The 17,624-nt window shown below is 36.6% G+C and overlaps 1 protein-coding gene across 2 annotated transcripts in view; it reads right to left on the bottom strand.

Moving 5' to 3' along the window:
• Sec22a (SEC22 homolog A, vesicle trafficking protein) overlaps nucleotides 1-17,624 on the bottom strand; it is a 66,922-nt gene that overhangs the window by 30,621 nt on the left and 18,677 nt on the right. For both annotated transcript variants that reach the window (XM_008842954.3, XM_029568220.1), the window contains exons 3-4: nucleotides 8,256-8,419; nucleotides 6,976-7,170 (exon numbers count right to left, since the gene is read on the bottom strand). In XM_008842954.3, coding sequence (XP_008841176.1) covers nucleotides 6,976-7,170; nucleotides 8,256-8,419 — 359 coding nt within the window. The remainder of the gene's footprint in view (nucleotides 1-6,975; nucleotides 7,171-8,255; nucleotides 8,420-17,624) is intronic.

Below are 17,624 nucleotides of genomic sequence, written 5' to 3'. Positions count from 1 at the left end.
TCTTTTTCTTTCTTTCTTTCTTTCCTTTTTTTTTTTTTTTTTTTTTGGCCTTTTTGAGACAGGGTCTCCCTATATATAGCCCCCAGGCTGGCCTTGAACTCAGAGATCCACCTGCCTCTGACTCCCCAGTGCTGGGATCAAAGGTGTGTGCCACCACACCCAACAAAAAACTGTCAGTTTCTTTAAAAACTTAAAACATGCAACTAATCTGTTGATCTAGCAAATCTGCTCCTAATTTTTATTCATGGGAAATAAAAACATGTCAACAAAGACATAATGTTCACTGTGGTTTTAGTTACAATAACCAAGAACTGAAAATAAGGTAATGCCCATCAGTAAAAGAATGACCAACTTGAAACATATTCACACAATGGAATACCATTCAGCAACAAAAAGTACTCAGACATGCCATAGCACATATAAGACATGTGCTATGTGAAAGAAGTTGTATACAAAGTGTCATGTAACATAATCTTGTTAAACATTATTTTGGAACAAAGAAAATCTATTTAAAATGAAAAAAAAAAAATCACAATCCTGAGCGATGTCTGGAAGGAAGTGGAGATTGACTGGAAAAGGGCATGAAGGATATTATAGGAGATGGAAATGTTTTATATTGTTAAGCCATGTATATTATCATATCTTTTTATTTTGCATTTCTGATGGTTTGGCAATCTGGGACTTTGCTCTCAGGACTAGCTAATTCCCAAAGATAAAAATTTACCTGAGTGACCCTTTCATATGCAAACAGCAATCCTGACCTTCACACCCACCATCTCCCCTACCAGCCTCTCATACTCAAGGACACTAGTTTTTTGTGAGGCCTCCCAGGGCCAGATATCAACTAGACACAGCCCTGTGCCCCAGAGCCCACATTATTCAAATTAGCCACTCCTGAACCACCTTGCTGTTCCTTCTCTTGGAAGCTACAATCAAGGCCTGTCTACATTTTTATCTTCCCATCTCTAGGTGTCTCTGAGTATAAAAAAAAAAAAGTGCCTTTTCAAGCAAGTCATCCTTTGATTTGTTGACCTCACCACTTTAAAACCAGAGATGCATATAAAGGATTAAAAATTTCCTTTAAAAAAGAAAGAACTATAGAAATAAATAATGAAGTGGCTGAGTGGGGAATAGGTAAAGCGCAGATGAAATAAGAATAGAAAAATGTTGATCAGTTGTTAGTTGCATGAAAGGTACACGAGGGTTAATTATCCTAGTTTCAGTTTAACACGCATATACTTGAATATTTCCATAATAAAGCATCTTAAAAAGACAAAGCAAAAGCACAATGTATTACTTCATTTAATAGTACTAACCCCAGGGTTAGTACTGGGTATCTGTAGATTAGATTTCAGAATATAATAAAGTATGGCAAGAGAAAAACATTTATGTTAGATCATAGGGAGAAATGGTCAAAAGGTCTGAAGGGAAAATCATGAATTTTTTAAAAGTAATTTGAAAATACTATAACGGGGGTGGGGGGGAGACTTGAAACACCATGTTTACCCAACATAACATGAGTAATTTTAAAGGTTCTCCTCCCAACCACCAAATGAAACCCTGTATTTTAATGTGGTGACTATAGGAAATACTATGTAGGCTTAATCTGAATTAAAATTTAAAGTTAATATTAAAGTAAATTCTAGTTTTAAATCACTTTTTACCCTTTCTTAAAACAATTTAAAGAAATTCCAAACTTTTCTCATTTTCCAAGTGTTCAGTGATCCAGCATGCCAATGTGGTCAAGAGATCAGAGAGGGAACTTGCAGATGTCAGCTATTACAAAGAATTTCTAAGAGTCTACTTCTTAGAAGGTCAAGTGAGATGCACCTCAAATTAATGCTTTTATCCTAAAACCTGAGTGCCTATATTAATAGACAGATATCCATAGCAACTGCAACTGCCAAACCCATAGAGTTAGAACTATTAAAGAAGAGCAGGCCAATGGAAGCCCTGGAGCCTCTCCAATCCAAACATCAGTAAGACACTAATCCCCCAAATAACTGCAGTGACAAGTGCCACCATCTAAGGTATTAAAGATCCTTGGGTGTCTCCACAATGAGTGTGTCTTGAAGAGAGACAGGTTATTATAAACTCTAAGTTCTTTTCCAGATGTGGTCTCTTAATAGAACTCATCAATTCATTCCCTGATATATAGGTAGTAATTTGGTAAACATTTTTCTCTATCCTAAGAAAGAGAATAAATCAGAAATACATTGCTTCCACCTAATAGCTACAGCAATACATTAACCATGTTTTTATTAGTTTAGTCTACAGCAAACTATGACTCACAAGCCAAATCCAGAATACCATTCTTTAACATATTGTCTATAACTATTTTCATGCATTATACCAGCAGAGTTACAACAGAAACTGTATAGCCTCAAAAATATCTAAAATAGTATCTATCCCTTTACAGTGAAAGTTTATTGACTCTTGGCTTACAAGGATCTAACATCTTAATATTCCATAAAACATTACTTTGGTAGAGGTCATTGGAAAATAGATAGTAGTATAGGCCTTTGGTTAGATGCCTTGAAAAGGTACATGTACATTAGAGTGGAAGATAACTGCAGAACTATAGGAGCCCATCACTCAGTCAGTTTATGGTGGTTAAAGATTTAGAGTATGTTTAGAATGAGGATTAAGTGTTGATACATGTGGCAACCCATTCCACTATGATACACTGATTACTATGCCTTTTTTAGATTCAAAGGCAACACTATTACATTTCTACACATTTATTCAATAACATGTTTACTGGATGACAATGGTGAAGGCCCAGAGAAACAGGATCTAACTGCATTACAAGATAATCATGAATGCAATGCAATGGTTCTCAAAGTAAGTCTGGAGGATAGGAATGATCTGAAGTGGAAAAACCTGGACAAAAGAATAGCAAAAGAAGGACCTGGGTTACAAACCAATGACATGGTATTTTGGCAGGAAACTTTTCAATTTGAAAACTGGTTCTTGACTTGCTTGTAAGTGATGACAGACCTGTAATGAAATATAAACTATATACTCTAAAACCAAAAGCAAGCACAAAAGCAAATCGACAAACAGATAATAAGCTAGCAAAGAGCAGAAAATGAATTTCAAAAACCAATGTGATGAAGGTAGAAAAAGAGACAAGTAACACAAAATAAATGAGACCCCCCCCAAAAAAAATAGCCAAGGGGCTGAGCAAGTATTCAGAGGTTAAGAACATTTGACACTCTTCCAGTTCTCAGCACCAATGCTGAGTGGCTCACAATCATCTGTAACTCTAGTTCCAGGGAATCTAACACCCTCCTCTGGCCTCCTCAGGCACACACACAAGCCATACACTCACTCAGACACAAATAAAAATAAAAAAGGAAAATAGCCAAGAATGGTAGATTAGAGCCCAATGAGTTTCTTAATAAATCACATTAATTATAAACAATCTAAATACCTTAAAAAAAGCTGAGATTATAAAATTGGATTTTCTTTTTAAAGATCTCCTTTATTTGGCCCCATAAAACATAACTTTAAGCATAAGAACACAAAGAGAAAAAAAGGAAGAAAAGATGGAATACTAATATTAATTTAAATGTAATGTCTATATTATAAGGATTTCAAAATTTAGTCTATTCCTAGGCATAAAGAACTTTAAAATGGCAAAGGAACCAATGCAACAAGAGAACAAAATGATACCACTGATGCGCCAGCAAATAAGCTGTAAAACACATCAAAACGGAACACCCAAAAAAGAGAAAGATTTAGGTTCATAAGTACAGTCACAGATTTCAATAGTCCTTTCTCAAAAACTGGATGAAGTAGGGCATCTAGAAGATCAGAGAAGACACAGAAATGTGAAGGGTATCAATCCCCTTGATCTAAATAACACCTTTAGAATTCACCATTAACAACAGACATGAATGAGCATACTCTAAAATAAATAACAAAAAAAATTGACTAAGATAGACTATTTTCTTGGGACTGAAATAAGTCTCAATAAATTTAAAAAGATTCAAGTCAAATTAAATTTACCCTTTGAACACAAAGGAACTTAAAAATCAACAGATACATGAAAATGCCTAAATAAAACCATATAACACATTTTAAATAACTCAGGAGTCAAAAAAGAAATCAAAAGGAGGATTAAAAGTATTTTAAACAATAACAATAAAAATACAGTATATTCAAATTTATGGGATATAGCTAAAGTAATACTTAGTGAACAAACAGGCACTAAATGCCTATATTAGAGAAGATCTCAGATAAACTGCCTCAACATCTACCTTAAAAATCTAAGAAAACAAGAGTAAATTAACCCAAGATAAGCAGAAAATGGGAAAAAAGAATCCGAATGTCAATGAAATAGAAAACAAAACATCAATGAAAGTAAAATGCTACTTCTTAAAGAAAAATGAATTAAAATGGTCAGCTTTTACTGACTAAAAAGTGTGAAAAATAACCAGTGTCAGAAATAAGAGATGACACAAGTATAATTCTATACAGAACTATACAGAATAAAGGGATAAAGAAGTGTTGTTAATTACATGCCAAAAATTTTTAACTTTGAAGAAATGAAGAGATTCCTTAAAAGAAGCTGCTAAAACTCACTTGAAGAAACAGATAATCGGAATGGTCCTACATTTACCCAAGAAACTGATTTCAATTTCCCCTGACAAAGCATTTTGAGGTTTTATTGGTATGTCCTATATAACATTTTGCAAAAAACTAAATAGGAGGGAATATTTCCAATGTATTCTCTGAGATCAGCTTTACCCAGATAGTGAAACCAGATACAGACATTATAAAACAGGAAAACTAAAAATGAATTCCCTCAACAAGACACACACAAAGTATCAACAAAATTTTTAGCAAATCAGACCTGGCAGCATTAAAAAAGCTTAACATTATGACTATGTGGAATTTATCACAGAAACACATGGTTTGTGCAACATTTGAAAAAGCAACCAATGTCATTTGCCACAAAACAAATTTGAAAAATCATACAAACAATGCAGTCAAAGCATCTGACAGATTACAGCTTCTTAGATGGTCTGTCATTTCCTTGAATTCTGTATAGGACTCTGTATCTTAAGCTGCAGTGTTATTTTCACTTTATTTCTGTTTTTAAATTAAGTCTGCTTGAGTCCTTACAATGTATATTAAATAAATATATTGTTGATTGTTTTTAATTTTGATGAATTCTATCTTGTCTGTCTTTTTTCACTGATTTTTATCAAATCTGAAAAACCTAACTGAAGATTTATACCTGTTTTCTATTAAGAGTTTTAGAGTTGATAAGCTGGTAAACTTAGGGCTTTGCCCTATTTTTAGTTATTCTGTGTGTGTGGCTACACAGGGGTCTGACTTCTTTCTTTGGCAGCTGGATATCCAGTTATTCTAACACTATTTATTTTTTTGCCATTGTCTTAGAATCACTGTTAAAAATGAATTGACCATAATGAACAGGTTTACATCTGTACTCTCAATTCTCTTCCCCTAACCATCAATAATAACCCCTAGTCTTGATCACTATAGCTTGGCAGTAAGTTTGGAAGTATGAGTCTTTCAGTTTTTCTAAGATTATTTTGCCTGCTCTCTTGTCCCTTGCATTTCCCTATGAATTTTACAATCAATGTGTCAATTTTTATTTAAAAAAAAACCAGACACAACTGAGAGTGTGTTGAATCTATGTATCTCTATGGGATTATCATCACCTTAACAAGCTTGTCTGTTAATCCATACATGTGGATCTATGCTCCTTTAATGTTTGTCTTTAACTTTTTTTCAAAAATGTTCAGTATATGGCATTTGCATTTCAACTTCGGATTTACTGTTATGTATAGAATATAACTAACTTTTTGAATACTGACTTTGTATCATAACCTTCTCTGAATTCATTTATTAATTCTAATTGTTTTCCAGTGGTGTCCTTAGGATTTTTTTAAATAGAAAAATTTCATACATAAATAGAATTATTTACTTCTTTGCAACCTTTGTGATACAGACACCTTTTTTATTTCTTGTCCTTATTTGTTTAGTGACTGACTGAATTATTCAAGTGAATGTTTTCCCTTTCTTCAATATTTGTATATTCAAAAAAATCCAAAGTGTCGAGTTCAGTCTGCATTTAAAGAATACCAACAAACTAAAGCATATATAGAGGATGGGAAAGACTTCAAAATGACATAGAAAAAAAACCTCAAGGAACTGCAGATATTTTACATGAAAGAAATTAGGCTAAAAGCATAGAAAGGGCATATACTGATATAACTGCCTTTGTGGTTCAGCTGGAGAAAGGGATGTAATTAAGGTAAGCTGGTAGGCATTAAATGGAAGCAGATACCAGCTTAATACTTAAGGGAAATGTTTAAGAAGCAGTCCAGCCAGATGTGGTGGTGCACGCCTTTAATCTCAGCACTTGGGAGGCAGAGGCAGGTGGATCTCTGTGAGATCAAGGCTAGCCTGGTCTACATAGCAAGTTCCAGGCTAGCTGGGGTTGCATCGAAACCGTCTCAAACAAACAAAAACAAAAAGAAAGAAGCAGTCCAACAATGGCACAGTGAAGTTTCCATTTTAAGCAGAGCTTTTCATCCTGTCCCAACATTGGGTATGATGAGCTTTCTCTGAGAGGGATGTTTAAACAGATAAGCACTACAATCTTTATATTCTCTGTGACAGGAGTCCTACACTAAATATAGCCATTTGATATAATGGAAAGTACTTTCAAGCCAATAAGTACTTCTGGAAAAATGTTTAAAAGGAAACTGAATGTTTTCTTAGCAAACAGATCCTCTGAGATTGCCATTCGAAAGCATTTTCCTGAAGAGCCATGTATTTGGTAGCCCACTTTATAAACAACTGGGGAAAAGGATTGTTTTGAACGTCCATATTCTCTCATGCACTTGATTTACAAAATTAGAATAAAGTAATTCATTTTAAAGAGTTCTTAAGTTCTTTTTAAAAAAATTAATGAAATTGAGATCTAGAACTCACCAGAAGAAATCTTACCAGCACCTTTATAGTCAACAGAAAATGCAGAAGTGACTCCATTGGCTGATCCCAGTTCACACATTGGGATTTGATAAGGTGGCCTCAGCTTGATTTCCATCTGCATGTCAGACAGATTTATTTTTGTTGAAAGAGACCTGGGATTATTATATCGCTGTTTGGTCCTCTGAATGAAGTTATCTATGTAAAATAAAAAATAAATTTCCTTGCTGTCATTTGTTAATTAAATCATTTTAGAGTGTGATGTTTATGGACAGCGTATTTTATAAACGGTTTAATTTGTTACTCAAAATTATTCAATTTTTCATGGGGTTTCCAATATTATTTATGTTTAACAAGTTAATGTATCATGGACTCATCAATTTTACACTCTAAGTATTAGGCTCTAGAATTTAGTCACTGTAATTAAAGGCTATCTGAGTATATTATATCAAAGAATTAGAGAAAAGCAAACAGAAAGAAAACAATTTTAACTTTAAACTGAAGACTTAATTTTTACAGATTCTTATCACATGAAATATTAAATCTGTTATTAGTTGTAATTATATACAAACATACACTATAAGTAACATGTTTTAACAAATCTGTTCTTTTATTTATTTCTTACATCCTTAAAATGTTCTGAAAAATAAGTTTAGTGGAATCAATAAAATACATTCCCTAAACATCTTCTAATCTTCTAAGTAGAATTTTATTTTTACTATTTACAACTTGTTTTCCCCCCTCTTTCTATATCAGGTTGAGCAAACTACTGCCCATAGGCCAAATCTAAACTGCTGTTTTTATAAATAAAGTTTTATTAGACCATAACTATTACTTATTCATTATGTATTACAGCTGCTAGAGCTGAGTAGATGTGGCAGAGACTATACATCCCTTAAAACCCAAAATATGTACTCTCTGGTCCTTTCCAGCAGGTATTTGCCAACCCCTGTTCTACATTAAGCAGACTATAAAAAAAATTATCACATAGACACAAAACAGAATCTCTGGCTTATAAATTTCTCATTGAGAACCTGTCCTCTGGGATTCATTCTCTGGGCTAATTAAATCACAAGTCCTTTCACAGCTCAAACACAAATCCTTTCCTAATAAGCACCCAAATTAAGAACTATAGATCATTTGTTAAATTATTCTATCAAAATCAAGGGTGCATTAAGTTCCTCCACTACTCCCAGAATGAAATGAAAAACTGTTTATGAAGAAGACAGAATAATAAAAAGTACAGAAAACCCCCCCATCAAAGAAAAAACCCAGGCCCTTACCAAATTCAATGAAACAGTATGGTCTGACAGCAGTATTTGTCTTCATCATGTTATAGGTAGTAATGAACTCCTTCTGAAGCTCATCCAGGAAAGAGAAGGCGAGAACATTTGGGTAATTTTCAGTGCACAACATCATGTAGCTCACTCCCAAAGAGCTAATAAAACTATAGTGTAAAAAACATTGGTTTTAAAATTTCAAATTAAATCATGGTAATTTGTTGCTTCACAAGACTGGTTCTATATACCATAAACTGCTGCTACAGGAGCTATGAAGATGTTAACATTTATTATATATTCCAGTAAAAATTTTAAAGGAACCAAGATATAATACTAGCTAAAGTTGTGGTTTAAAGCAGCAGACAGAAGTAAAGGATGTACATGAAAGGTTGACACTATGATTCTAACATTTCAGTTATTTATATAGGGTAAGGAGCAAGGAAGAGAACATACAGATTCATAAGCATCAGAGATAGCTCAGAGTCAACACTTCACAAAAGCACTCAATCAAGAACCGTTCAGAATCAGGTCAAAGTTATGGACACTGATCCCAGAAAGATTCCCCAACAACACAGAGCTTCACACACAATTTCAGAGTTGTCACTGACTCCTTGAAGTCATCACTGACCCAAGAATCCAATCTTATACTTGCACCACTGAGGGGGAAATTAATTATGTACCATTAGGGGAAAAATGAAGTTTATTAGTTCATAGCCATGACAAATAAATAAAAGGGAGATAAAGAAAAACTCTTGCTTATAGCAGACTGCTGAGCACTGGCTAGTAAATGAGGTTGTCCTGCAGTTGGACAAAACCCCACCATTTTAGAGCAAACACAGCAAAAACTGGATCAGGCAATATAATCACGAATGTTAAACACAGGGAGAAATTCTGATGAGAATCAGTATATTTTCATGGTTTAAAATGCTTTCCATGGGGACTCGAGAGATGGCTCAGCGGTTAAGAACACTGGCTGTTCTTGCAGAAGACCCGGGTTTGAATCCCAGCATCCACATGGCAGCTAACAACTGTCCATAACTCTAGTTCCAGGGGATCTGAGAGCCTCTTCTGTTCTCCAAGGGCACTGTATGACATGGGTGCACTTACCTACATGTAGGCAATACATGTATAAACATAAAATAAAAATAATAAACAAAATATTGAAAAAAAAGGTGAGTGATTCTCAAGATCAAGGTCTATACAGACTAAACAATGTTCCTAACTAATTTTGACAGTAGTTTGAGACAGGGTCTCCCTGTAGCCCCAGTTGTCCTGGAACTCACTATGTAGACCAGGCTGGCCTTGAACTCACAGGGATCCACCTGCCTCTGCCTCCTGAGTGCTGGGATTAAAGGCATGCGCCACCACGCCTGGCAATAAAATATTTTTTTAAAAATGCTTTCCAGTGGATTAAGTGTTAGTTGCAAGAGGAAATCATCTAGTAGAAACTAGACAAAATGTTGACCAAGTATTCTAATATAAGTAGTGAGGGTGGACATAATGCACCTAAACCTGTGATATGCAGGAAAAGATGCATGTAAGTGCAGGGTCTTTTCTTTGGTTCTCTGTAAAAGCAGTACACACACTTTTAACTGCTGAGTCACCTTTTCTGTTCCATATGCTCCATTTTAAAAACAGGAATTATTATTATTATTATTGCTATTATTATTGGTTTTTTGAAACAGGGTCTCCCCGTAGTCCCAGCTGGCCTGGAACTTGCTATGTAGACCTGTCCTTGATTTCACAGAGATCCATCTGCTTCTGCTTCTGAGTGCTGGTATTAAAGGTGTTTGCCACAATGTCCAGCTCAAATAGGTACTTTTTTTTCTTTTTGAGACTGGGTCTCCCTGTAGCCCTAGCTGGCCTGGAACTCACTGTGAAAAATACTCTAGAAATATTTCTAATAAAAAAGTCTAAAGAGCTATACCAACTAAATGTAATAATACTTAACCTTAGTCTAGATCTTTTGGCTGAGAGGAAGCTGAAATGCTATAAAGGAGATTTCTAGATCAAATAACAAAAATAGAAAGCAGGCAGTAGATTACAGCATCAAAATTAAATTTATTATTACTGATTACACAGTCAAGTAAAAACATCTCAAATCTTAGAAAATGTTCTTTGGAATAGCTAAGAAGAAAGGCCTAGGCCAGGTATGTAGCTCAGTGGTACAGCATTTGCCTGGCATGCACAAGCCTTTTGATCTCTAGTATGGGAAGAAAGGAGCAGAAGGAGAAGTGGAGGAAAAGGGGGGGAGGAGGAGAAGGAGGAGAAGGAGGAGGAGGAGGAAGAGGAGGAAGAGGAGGAAGGGGGAGGAGGTTCAAAAAAAAATCACATAGGTAGGGAAATGCCAACAAAAGATGAGTATAGGAACAGGTATCAGGACTATTCTTTTTCATACAATTTTTATAAGATTGAAGTTATTTCTAAACAATATGCTAAAAGTACTTTAAAATTTCTACTTTAAACACTGAAACATTTAAATAAAAAATGTTGTATTGAAATAACTTTCTAAAATACAGCACATGCTTCTTTATGAAAAAATAAGCAGAACTGGAACAACCCTTTTAATGAGTCATCATCAGCATAGCTAGTCTAGATCAAGGGCAGTAAATAAATGCAACATCCAGGCTATGGCTCCCACTCATGTGCTAGATATTACCAACCACAGCAATTTGTGCTGTCAACCCAATTCATACTAGAGCTCATTTTTCTCTAAGAATGTAGACACAGAATTTAAGATCTATTTGTGTATATGTGTATGTGTCTGTTTGAGTATATGTGCATATGTACATTCAGGTATGCAGACCTGAGCATTTGTGGAAGCCAACAGAAGACATCAGTATCTTCCTCTATCATTCTTTGAGGCAGAGTCTCGGGGCTTGTCTTTTCTCAGCTAGGCTGGAAGCCAGCAAGCCCCAGTGATCCTCCTGTCTCCACCCACTTTGGAGTTGGGGTTATAGGCATGTATAGGATACCTGGTTTGTTATATATGTGTTAGTATCCAAACTCTAGCCCTTAAGATTGTGCAGTAAGCACTCTTCACAGCTAAACTATCGCTCCAGTGCCCCTTTGGGGTACATATGTTCACGTGATTCAGATTTTAAAAGAATAGTGTACTTGACCTTTTCTTTCATCATCTCCTCTGCACATAGGTACACAATTCTCTTTCCCCAAGGCAATTCATATTACTGATTTACTCTATCTTTCTAGTGAGAGTTTATACGTAAATGAGTAAATGTGCTTTTGTGTGTGTGTGTGTGTAAAACACCTTTTAAAAGACACTCCCAGGCAGTCAAATGATGTAGGGTTAGCAAATACTAATTGTCTATTACTAATAGGGTGAGATGTACTTGCAGTAAAATTGAGCTGATCTTACAATTCCAGGAACCTACATACTCCTTTCTGAAATTCTACTTGATACACAGTCATTTTGTGATGTTTTCTAAAGTTGTAACTCATTATAGTATTTTTTGAGAGCGAGAAAGAGAGTGAACAGAAAAGTTTAGCTATAACATATAGAAAATTTCTACAAATTAGTATTTTAATCAAGGGTGAAAATATTTTTGTTGTTGTTATTTGTTGCTTTTGTCCTTTTGGGAGACAGTGTTGAAACAGGCTCTCACTATATAGCCCAGGTTAGTCTTGAACTTAATACATAGTCCAGGGTGATCTCAGACTTCTGATCCTCCTGCTTCAGCCTCCCAAGTGTTGGAATTACAGGTGTGTGCCACCAAGTCTAGCCCAAAATATGTTTTCCCAAGAGATATTCTTATCTCAAAATATATTGTCATTATCAAAACTGTTTGACATATCATTAGCATTCAAATATAGTCCACAATAATTTGAATAACTTGGACACAATTAATAGTTAGCTTCCATCCATTCAGAACTCCCAATTGGCAAGCTAGCAGTTAATTCATTATCTTCCAATAATGCGACTTAAGATATTGGATTACATTTTTTCTAGGTCAGGGTTTTGCTGTAGCTCTGCATTAATAACTCAGTGAGCCACAGGCACCTACTTCACTGTGTATCCCAAACAGTTTATCCTGTTTGTGCTAAATTTAACTAGAGGACTGTATGAGAAATAAAGAAAAGCCTATTTTTAAAAGATTGTATGTTGGCATTTTCAGGAGGTCTTCTTGCATGATACTAACTGAAAAGACTACAAAGTGTTCTACATTAAGGCTTTCCACAGTAAATTTAACCTTTTAAGTCTTTCTCTGAAATACAAAGTCTCCCAAAAGTATAAGCCAGCTCAGTTGATTTATGTAGTTGCCTTTTCAACTACTGCTGGGTCAGACAGAGATTCCCATCATCTAAATACAGACTACTTTTGAGATAGTCTGACTTCACTACAAGCATGCTGGTCTGTGCCCATCCAGCTAACTTAGTTCATGTTTTGCATTTGGCCTTGAGAAAGAGGAAGGCAAAGAGCAGCAAGGGTAACAGCAGCATGTGTACTTACTGACCTCTCAGTAGAGCTGGGCCCTCTGCTGAATATTTTGCATATTTGATTTAATTCATCCTCACAGTAAAGGGTATTACCTGTCCCCTTCTACAAATGAAGAGACAACATTATTAAGAAGCAGAGCTAGTGCAGCTGGGGATATAGCTCAGTTGGCAGAGTACCTGCACAGCATATGCAGAGCCCTGGGTTTGATTCCCAACACCTCAAACCAAGACAAAACAAAACCCAGAGCTGGAACCAATAGTTCTGACTTTACAACCTATTATCTTTCTGCAACACACAACATACACCAATTGAGCTCTAACTCATTTAAAAAAAAAAAAAAAAAACTTTTTCTAAGCCACAAATCAATGTCGAATTTTTCCCCTACATTAAGAGCAATGAGATTTAAGGACTTTAGCACTTGTATCACATGTATGTCCTCAGGCCAGGAAGCCCTGCCAACTTTCTCACTTCATCTTCTGCAATGCCCTGTTCCCTCTCTGCATTCCAGCAACAGGAGGTCTGTTTCCAAGCCTGCAGAATGCCAACCTGCTCCCAGTCCAATCACTCCCAACCTGAGAAGCTTCAGGAATTCTGTCTTCTCCACTTTTGACTACTTCTACTGTGCTCCAATTCTGACCTGGTTAAAGTCTACTCATGCATCTGTTCTTAAAGGCCTTTGTAGAGTGTAATCTAAACTGATCCCACCATCATGGTTATAGCATAGCATGAAGCAGCCCAAGCTGTAAGTGTACATTTATGTGTGTACCTGTGACAGTGTCTCTTTCACTAATAAATACAGTCCATGAGAGCAAGGATGATTTTTGTACTGTTCCCTATTATATTCTTAGCACCTGGAGTATTTTGTGTCGAGTACACAGTAAGTGCTCAGTAAATGAATGAATAACAGTGCCAAGTTGGCATCATTCACATATTTAGTCAAGTAGTATCTAGGCAAAGTGTAATCTCAGGAATGGCTGACTACAGTGCTGAAAAGCTACAAATTTTGCCATAATAAACAATAGAAAAGTAATGTGATTCTGGCAATAAGACAAAACAGCAAAGTAGGTTATATAAGTAATTTCCCAAGTGGTTTGGGAGCTGCTCGGGGAGGGGAGGCTTGCATTCCCCAAACAGCTCCTGGTCTCCATGAAGCAATGCTATCCCCTCAATCTAAGGGTTACACATTTTCTGCAACTCATTATGTCTCAACAATGAAGAAGAAAAAAGGAGGAGTACTTCACTTCTTCTACCTGGTTAATTTCTCTCCCCATAAAAAGTGAAAACAATTAGGAAAATTAGGAATGCATGCTGTCAAGAAAGGGAGTAAGGACATAAAGGGCATGAACGCTCTCTTTTTATCAGAGAACATGAATCATGAAGCCAAAAGACTGATTCAGCTACACCATGTACTACTTTATGACTTTAAGGGAATTCTTTACACTCAGGTCTCACTTGCTTCACCTGTAAAATAGGGGTGCTAGTACCATAACAGTTATCTACTAGTACCCCTTCTCTCCTTCCCTTAGGAGAATACCTTCAGCCCTACCACCTAGTCTATATGGCCTTGGTTAAGTTGCAGGTCACTGAGGTGAGTGTGATCCAGGTTGGCTAACTAAGAGTACCTCATCCTTTCTAACCAAAACAATTAGTCCAGAAATGGGTCATGACACAAGCAAAGCCAGTTAAATTTCTATTCTTGACACATGGAGGGAGAATAGTTGCCCAGCTGGACCAAACAAGCTTGTAACTGCTGGTGAAGTGATTTCTAGTCTGTGCAGAATGAAAATCTGCAAAAGGCTGTATAATGGAAAGATTCCTGTGCTGGATAACTTTAGTGTCAATTTGACACACCTGGGTTGAGGGAGCCTCAGTTGGGGAATTGCCTCTATTGGACTGGCCTGTGGCCATGTCTGAGGGGCATCTCGATCAGTGATGTGGGAGGAACCAGCCCACTGTGGGTGGTGCCACCCCTGGGTAGGTGGGCCTGTGTTGCATAAGAAAGCAGGCTGAGCAGGGGCCAGGGGAGCAAGCCAGTAAACAGCGTTCCTCCATGGCCTGTGCTCCAGCTCCTGCCTCCAGGTTTCTGCCCTGAGCTCCTACCATGGGCTCCCTGATGAACTGCGACCTGGGAGTTGTAAGCTAAATAAACCCTTTCCTCCCCAAGTTGGTAGTGGTCAGAGTGTTTTGTCACAGCAATGAAGAAACAAACTAAGACAATTCCCAACAACATCTGATAAGCCAGGGTTTCCTCCATCCTTCACAATACCTTTCTTTGTTTAAGCTAGCAAGAGCTGAGCATCTGTCCTAGGAGTGGGTAGTGCTCCATTTACAGAGCATTCACAGAGCAGTTGTAAAGTTCAGTCTTAAGTGTCTGGTAATTGCAGGAGGTAAATAATTGGGATAATGTTGAAGCTATGACTCTTGTAATCAGAAAATACCAGCAAAGAGTAAAAGGAAAGTCATGCTAGAGATGAAAACTAACAGGCAGGCAGGTCTAAAATAGCATTCCTGGCTGGAAGTAGTAGTTTGGGGACATACATGGAGAAACAGAACCCTCAGGCAAGGAGAGAACCTGGGAGGCTCATAGCCTTCCCTAACTTCGAATAAACTCCCAGTGAAAGAGCTAAGTATGTTTTTTACATTAAAATTCACAATTAGGTATGACTGACACCCCCCAAAGGATATTTGTCTTTTTCATAAAATCAATGTCTCAATGTTAAAAGAGCTCTCAAATATATAATCTGATTTTTAACTTCAAAGTCAGTCACAAAGTTCTAAGGCCTCATATGACACATTTAATTTTCATAATGATTGCTTTAGTCATTTTTAATAAAATAAGTTTATTCATAAAATATGTATTACAGCTTCAGGAAAATACATCCTTTAACTTATGAAACATGAGTTCCTTAAAGTTTTAAATAGATAAAATTATAATATCACTGTGGAATATGAAATCACAAAACTGGATGTTCCTACACTCTACCCTACCCTGCGCAATCAACAAGCTGAACCAATGAGGTTTCTCAAAGTTGAAAACTTTGGGAGAAAGCAGACTTGTTTCCACAGCTCAAAATCCCCAAACCCCTCACCTAGTTGCCCTATGACTGTGCTGGTGCACATGTATGTGCACCACATTCATGCCTGATACTCAAAGAGGCCAGAAGAGAATGTGAGATTCCATGGAACTGGAGTTACAGACAGTTGTAGCTACCATGTGGGTGCTGGAAACTGAACTGGGGTCCTCTGGAAGAACAGCCAGTGCTCTTAACTGCTGAGCTGTTGGAATTGTCTTAATTTCAAATGTTATTACACTGATTTTTTTTTAATCCCCTCAAAACTGTAGTCTTCTCTGCCAGGTGAACTGGACTCTAATATGAGGTATTAGACTAATTTAGCCTATAATTATAACTTAGTTATTTTGGCACCTCAATTTCTATACAAATTTGAAAACCATGATATGAAGAGATGAGGAATTTTAAAAATAGCTTAGGCTGTAGTAGATCAAGTCCTCCATGAGTTACAACCCAGTTACAGAGAGCAAATAGAAAATTTAAATTTTTTAAGAATTTTAATAAATGACGAAAAAAGTAGTCACACAAGTTATACGTGCAACCTATGAATAGAGTGAGATCTCTAGAAAAATGAAATAGTAGTAATGAAGAAGACGGTGACTCAAAAAAGTAAGCTAAATGCTAGGCTTTGAAGGAACGAGACATTTAGGCTGGCCAAGAAAAAAGAGAGGCAGTCTGGTGGCAGCTTCAGACTGTGCTGCGATGTTGTTACAGCAAGGCCTATATATTTTATCTAACTCATGGCAGTTAGAAAAAAGTTCATGTGAATATTTTAAAAAGTCAGGTAACACAAGGAAATTACCAGTTTATTTCATACTAAATTCATTGTCATATACTGTGAAAACCCTAACAAACTAGAAATCAACCAACAAGTTTTATTAATGATTGAAAATACATGAAATCAGGTTCTTGTCTGGAACTAGAGCTAAAAATTTTGTTCCCCAATCCTTTGATTACAAAAAATAGCATGCATAGATATTTTTCTATACCTGGTTATAAAGTTAATTAATAAATTTATTTTTTTTTTTTGCCTATATCCAAACTGTATTCTTGGATGGCTCAGCAGTTAAGAGCACTGGCTGTTCTTGCAGAAGACATGGGTTTGAGTCCCAGCTCCCACATGGCGGCTAATAACCCCTCTGAAACTCCAGTTCCACAGGATCCGACATCCTCTCCTGTCCTCCTCAGGCACTGCATGACACAGGTGCACTTGCATACATACACACAATACATGCATACACATAAAATAAAAATACAGCAAAAAAAAAATTGCCAAACTGTATTCTTGGGTCAGGCTAGATTCAACCTCAGTTGATTTATCCCACACTTAAACGCTCCTAAAACACTCTAATCACCAGGCTTGGTGGTGCATGCTTATAATCCTAGTACTGAGGAGGCAGATGAGGGAGAATCATCACATATTCAAGGCCAGCTAAGGTACATAGCAAGACTCTGTCTAAAAAGCCAAAAATCGTGCACTGGCAAGATGGCTCAACAGGTAAGGGCACTTGCCACTGAGCCTGATAACCTGAGTTTGAACCCTGGGGCCCACATGGCAGAAAGAAAGCAAATTCCCAAAAGTTTTACTCTGACCCCTACATGTTTTTAAGTGCCATAGTGCACCATCGTGTGCACAGGCACAGACACAAATACATGTAAGAAAATTAATTTTAAAAATCCCCCAAATCGTAAGGGCACTTGCCACTGAGCCTGATAACCTGAGTTTGAACCCTGGGGCCCACATGGCAGAAAGAAAGCAAATTCCCAAAAGTTTTACTCTGACCCCTACATGTTTTAAGTGCCATAGTGCACCATCGTGTGCACAGGCACAGACACAAATACATG

This window comes from Nannospalax galili, unplaced genomic scaffold, assembly GCF_000622305.1.
Source record: "Nannospalax galili isolate Female #2095 unplaced genomic scaffold, S.galili_v1.0 scaffold18, whole genome shotgun sequence".
Lineage (NCBI taxonomy): Eukaryota > Metazoa > Chordata > Mammalia > Rodentia > Spalacidae > Nannospalax > Nannospalax galili.
Note: the sequence above shows the minus strand (reverse complement) of the source record. Positions and strands in the feature narration are given on the sequence as shown.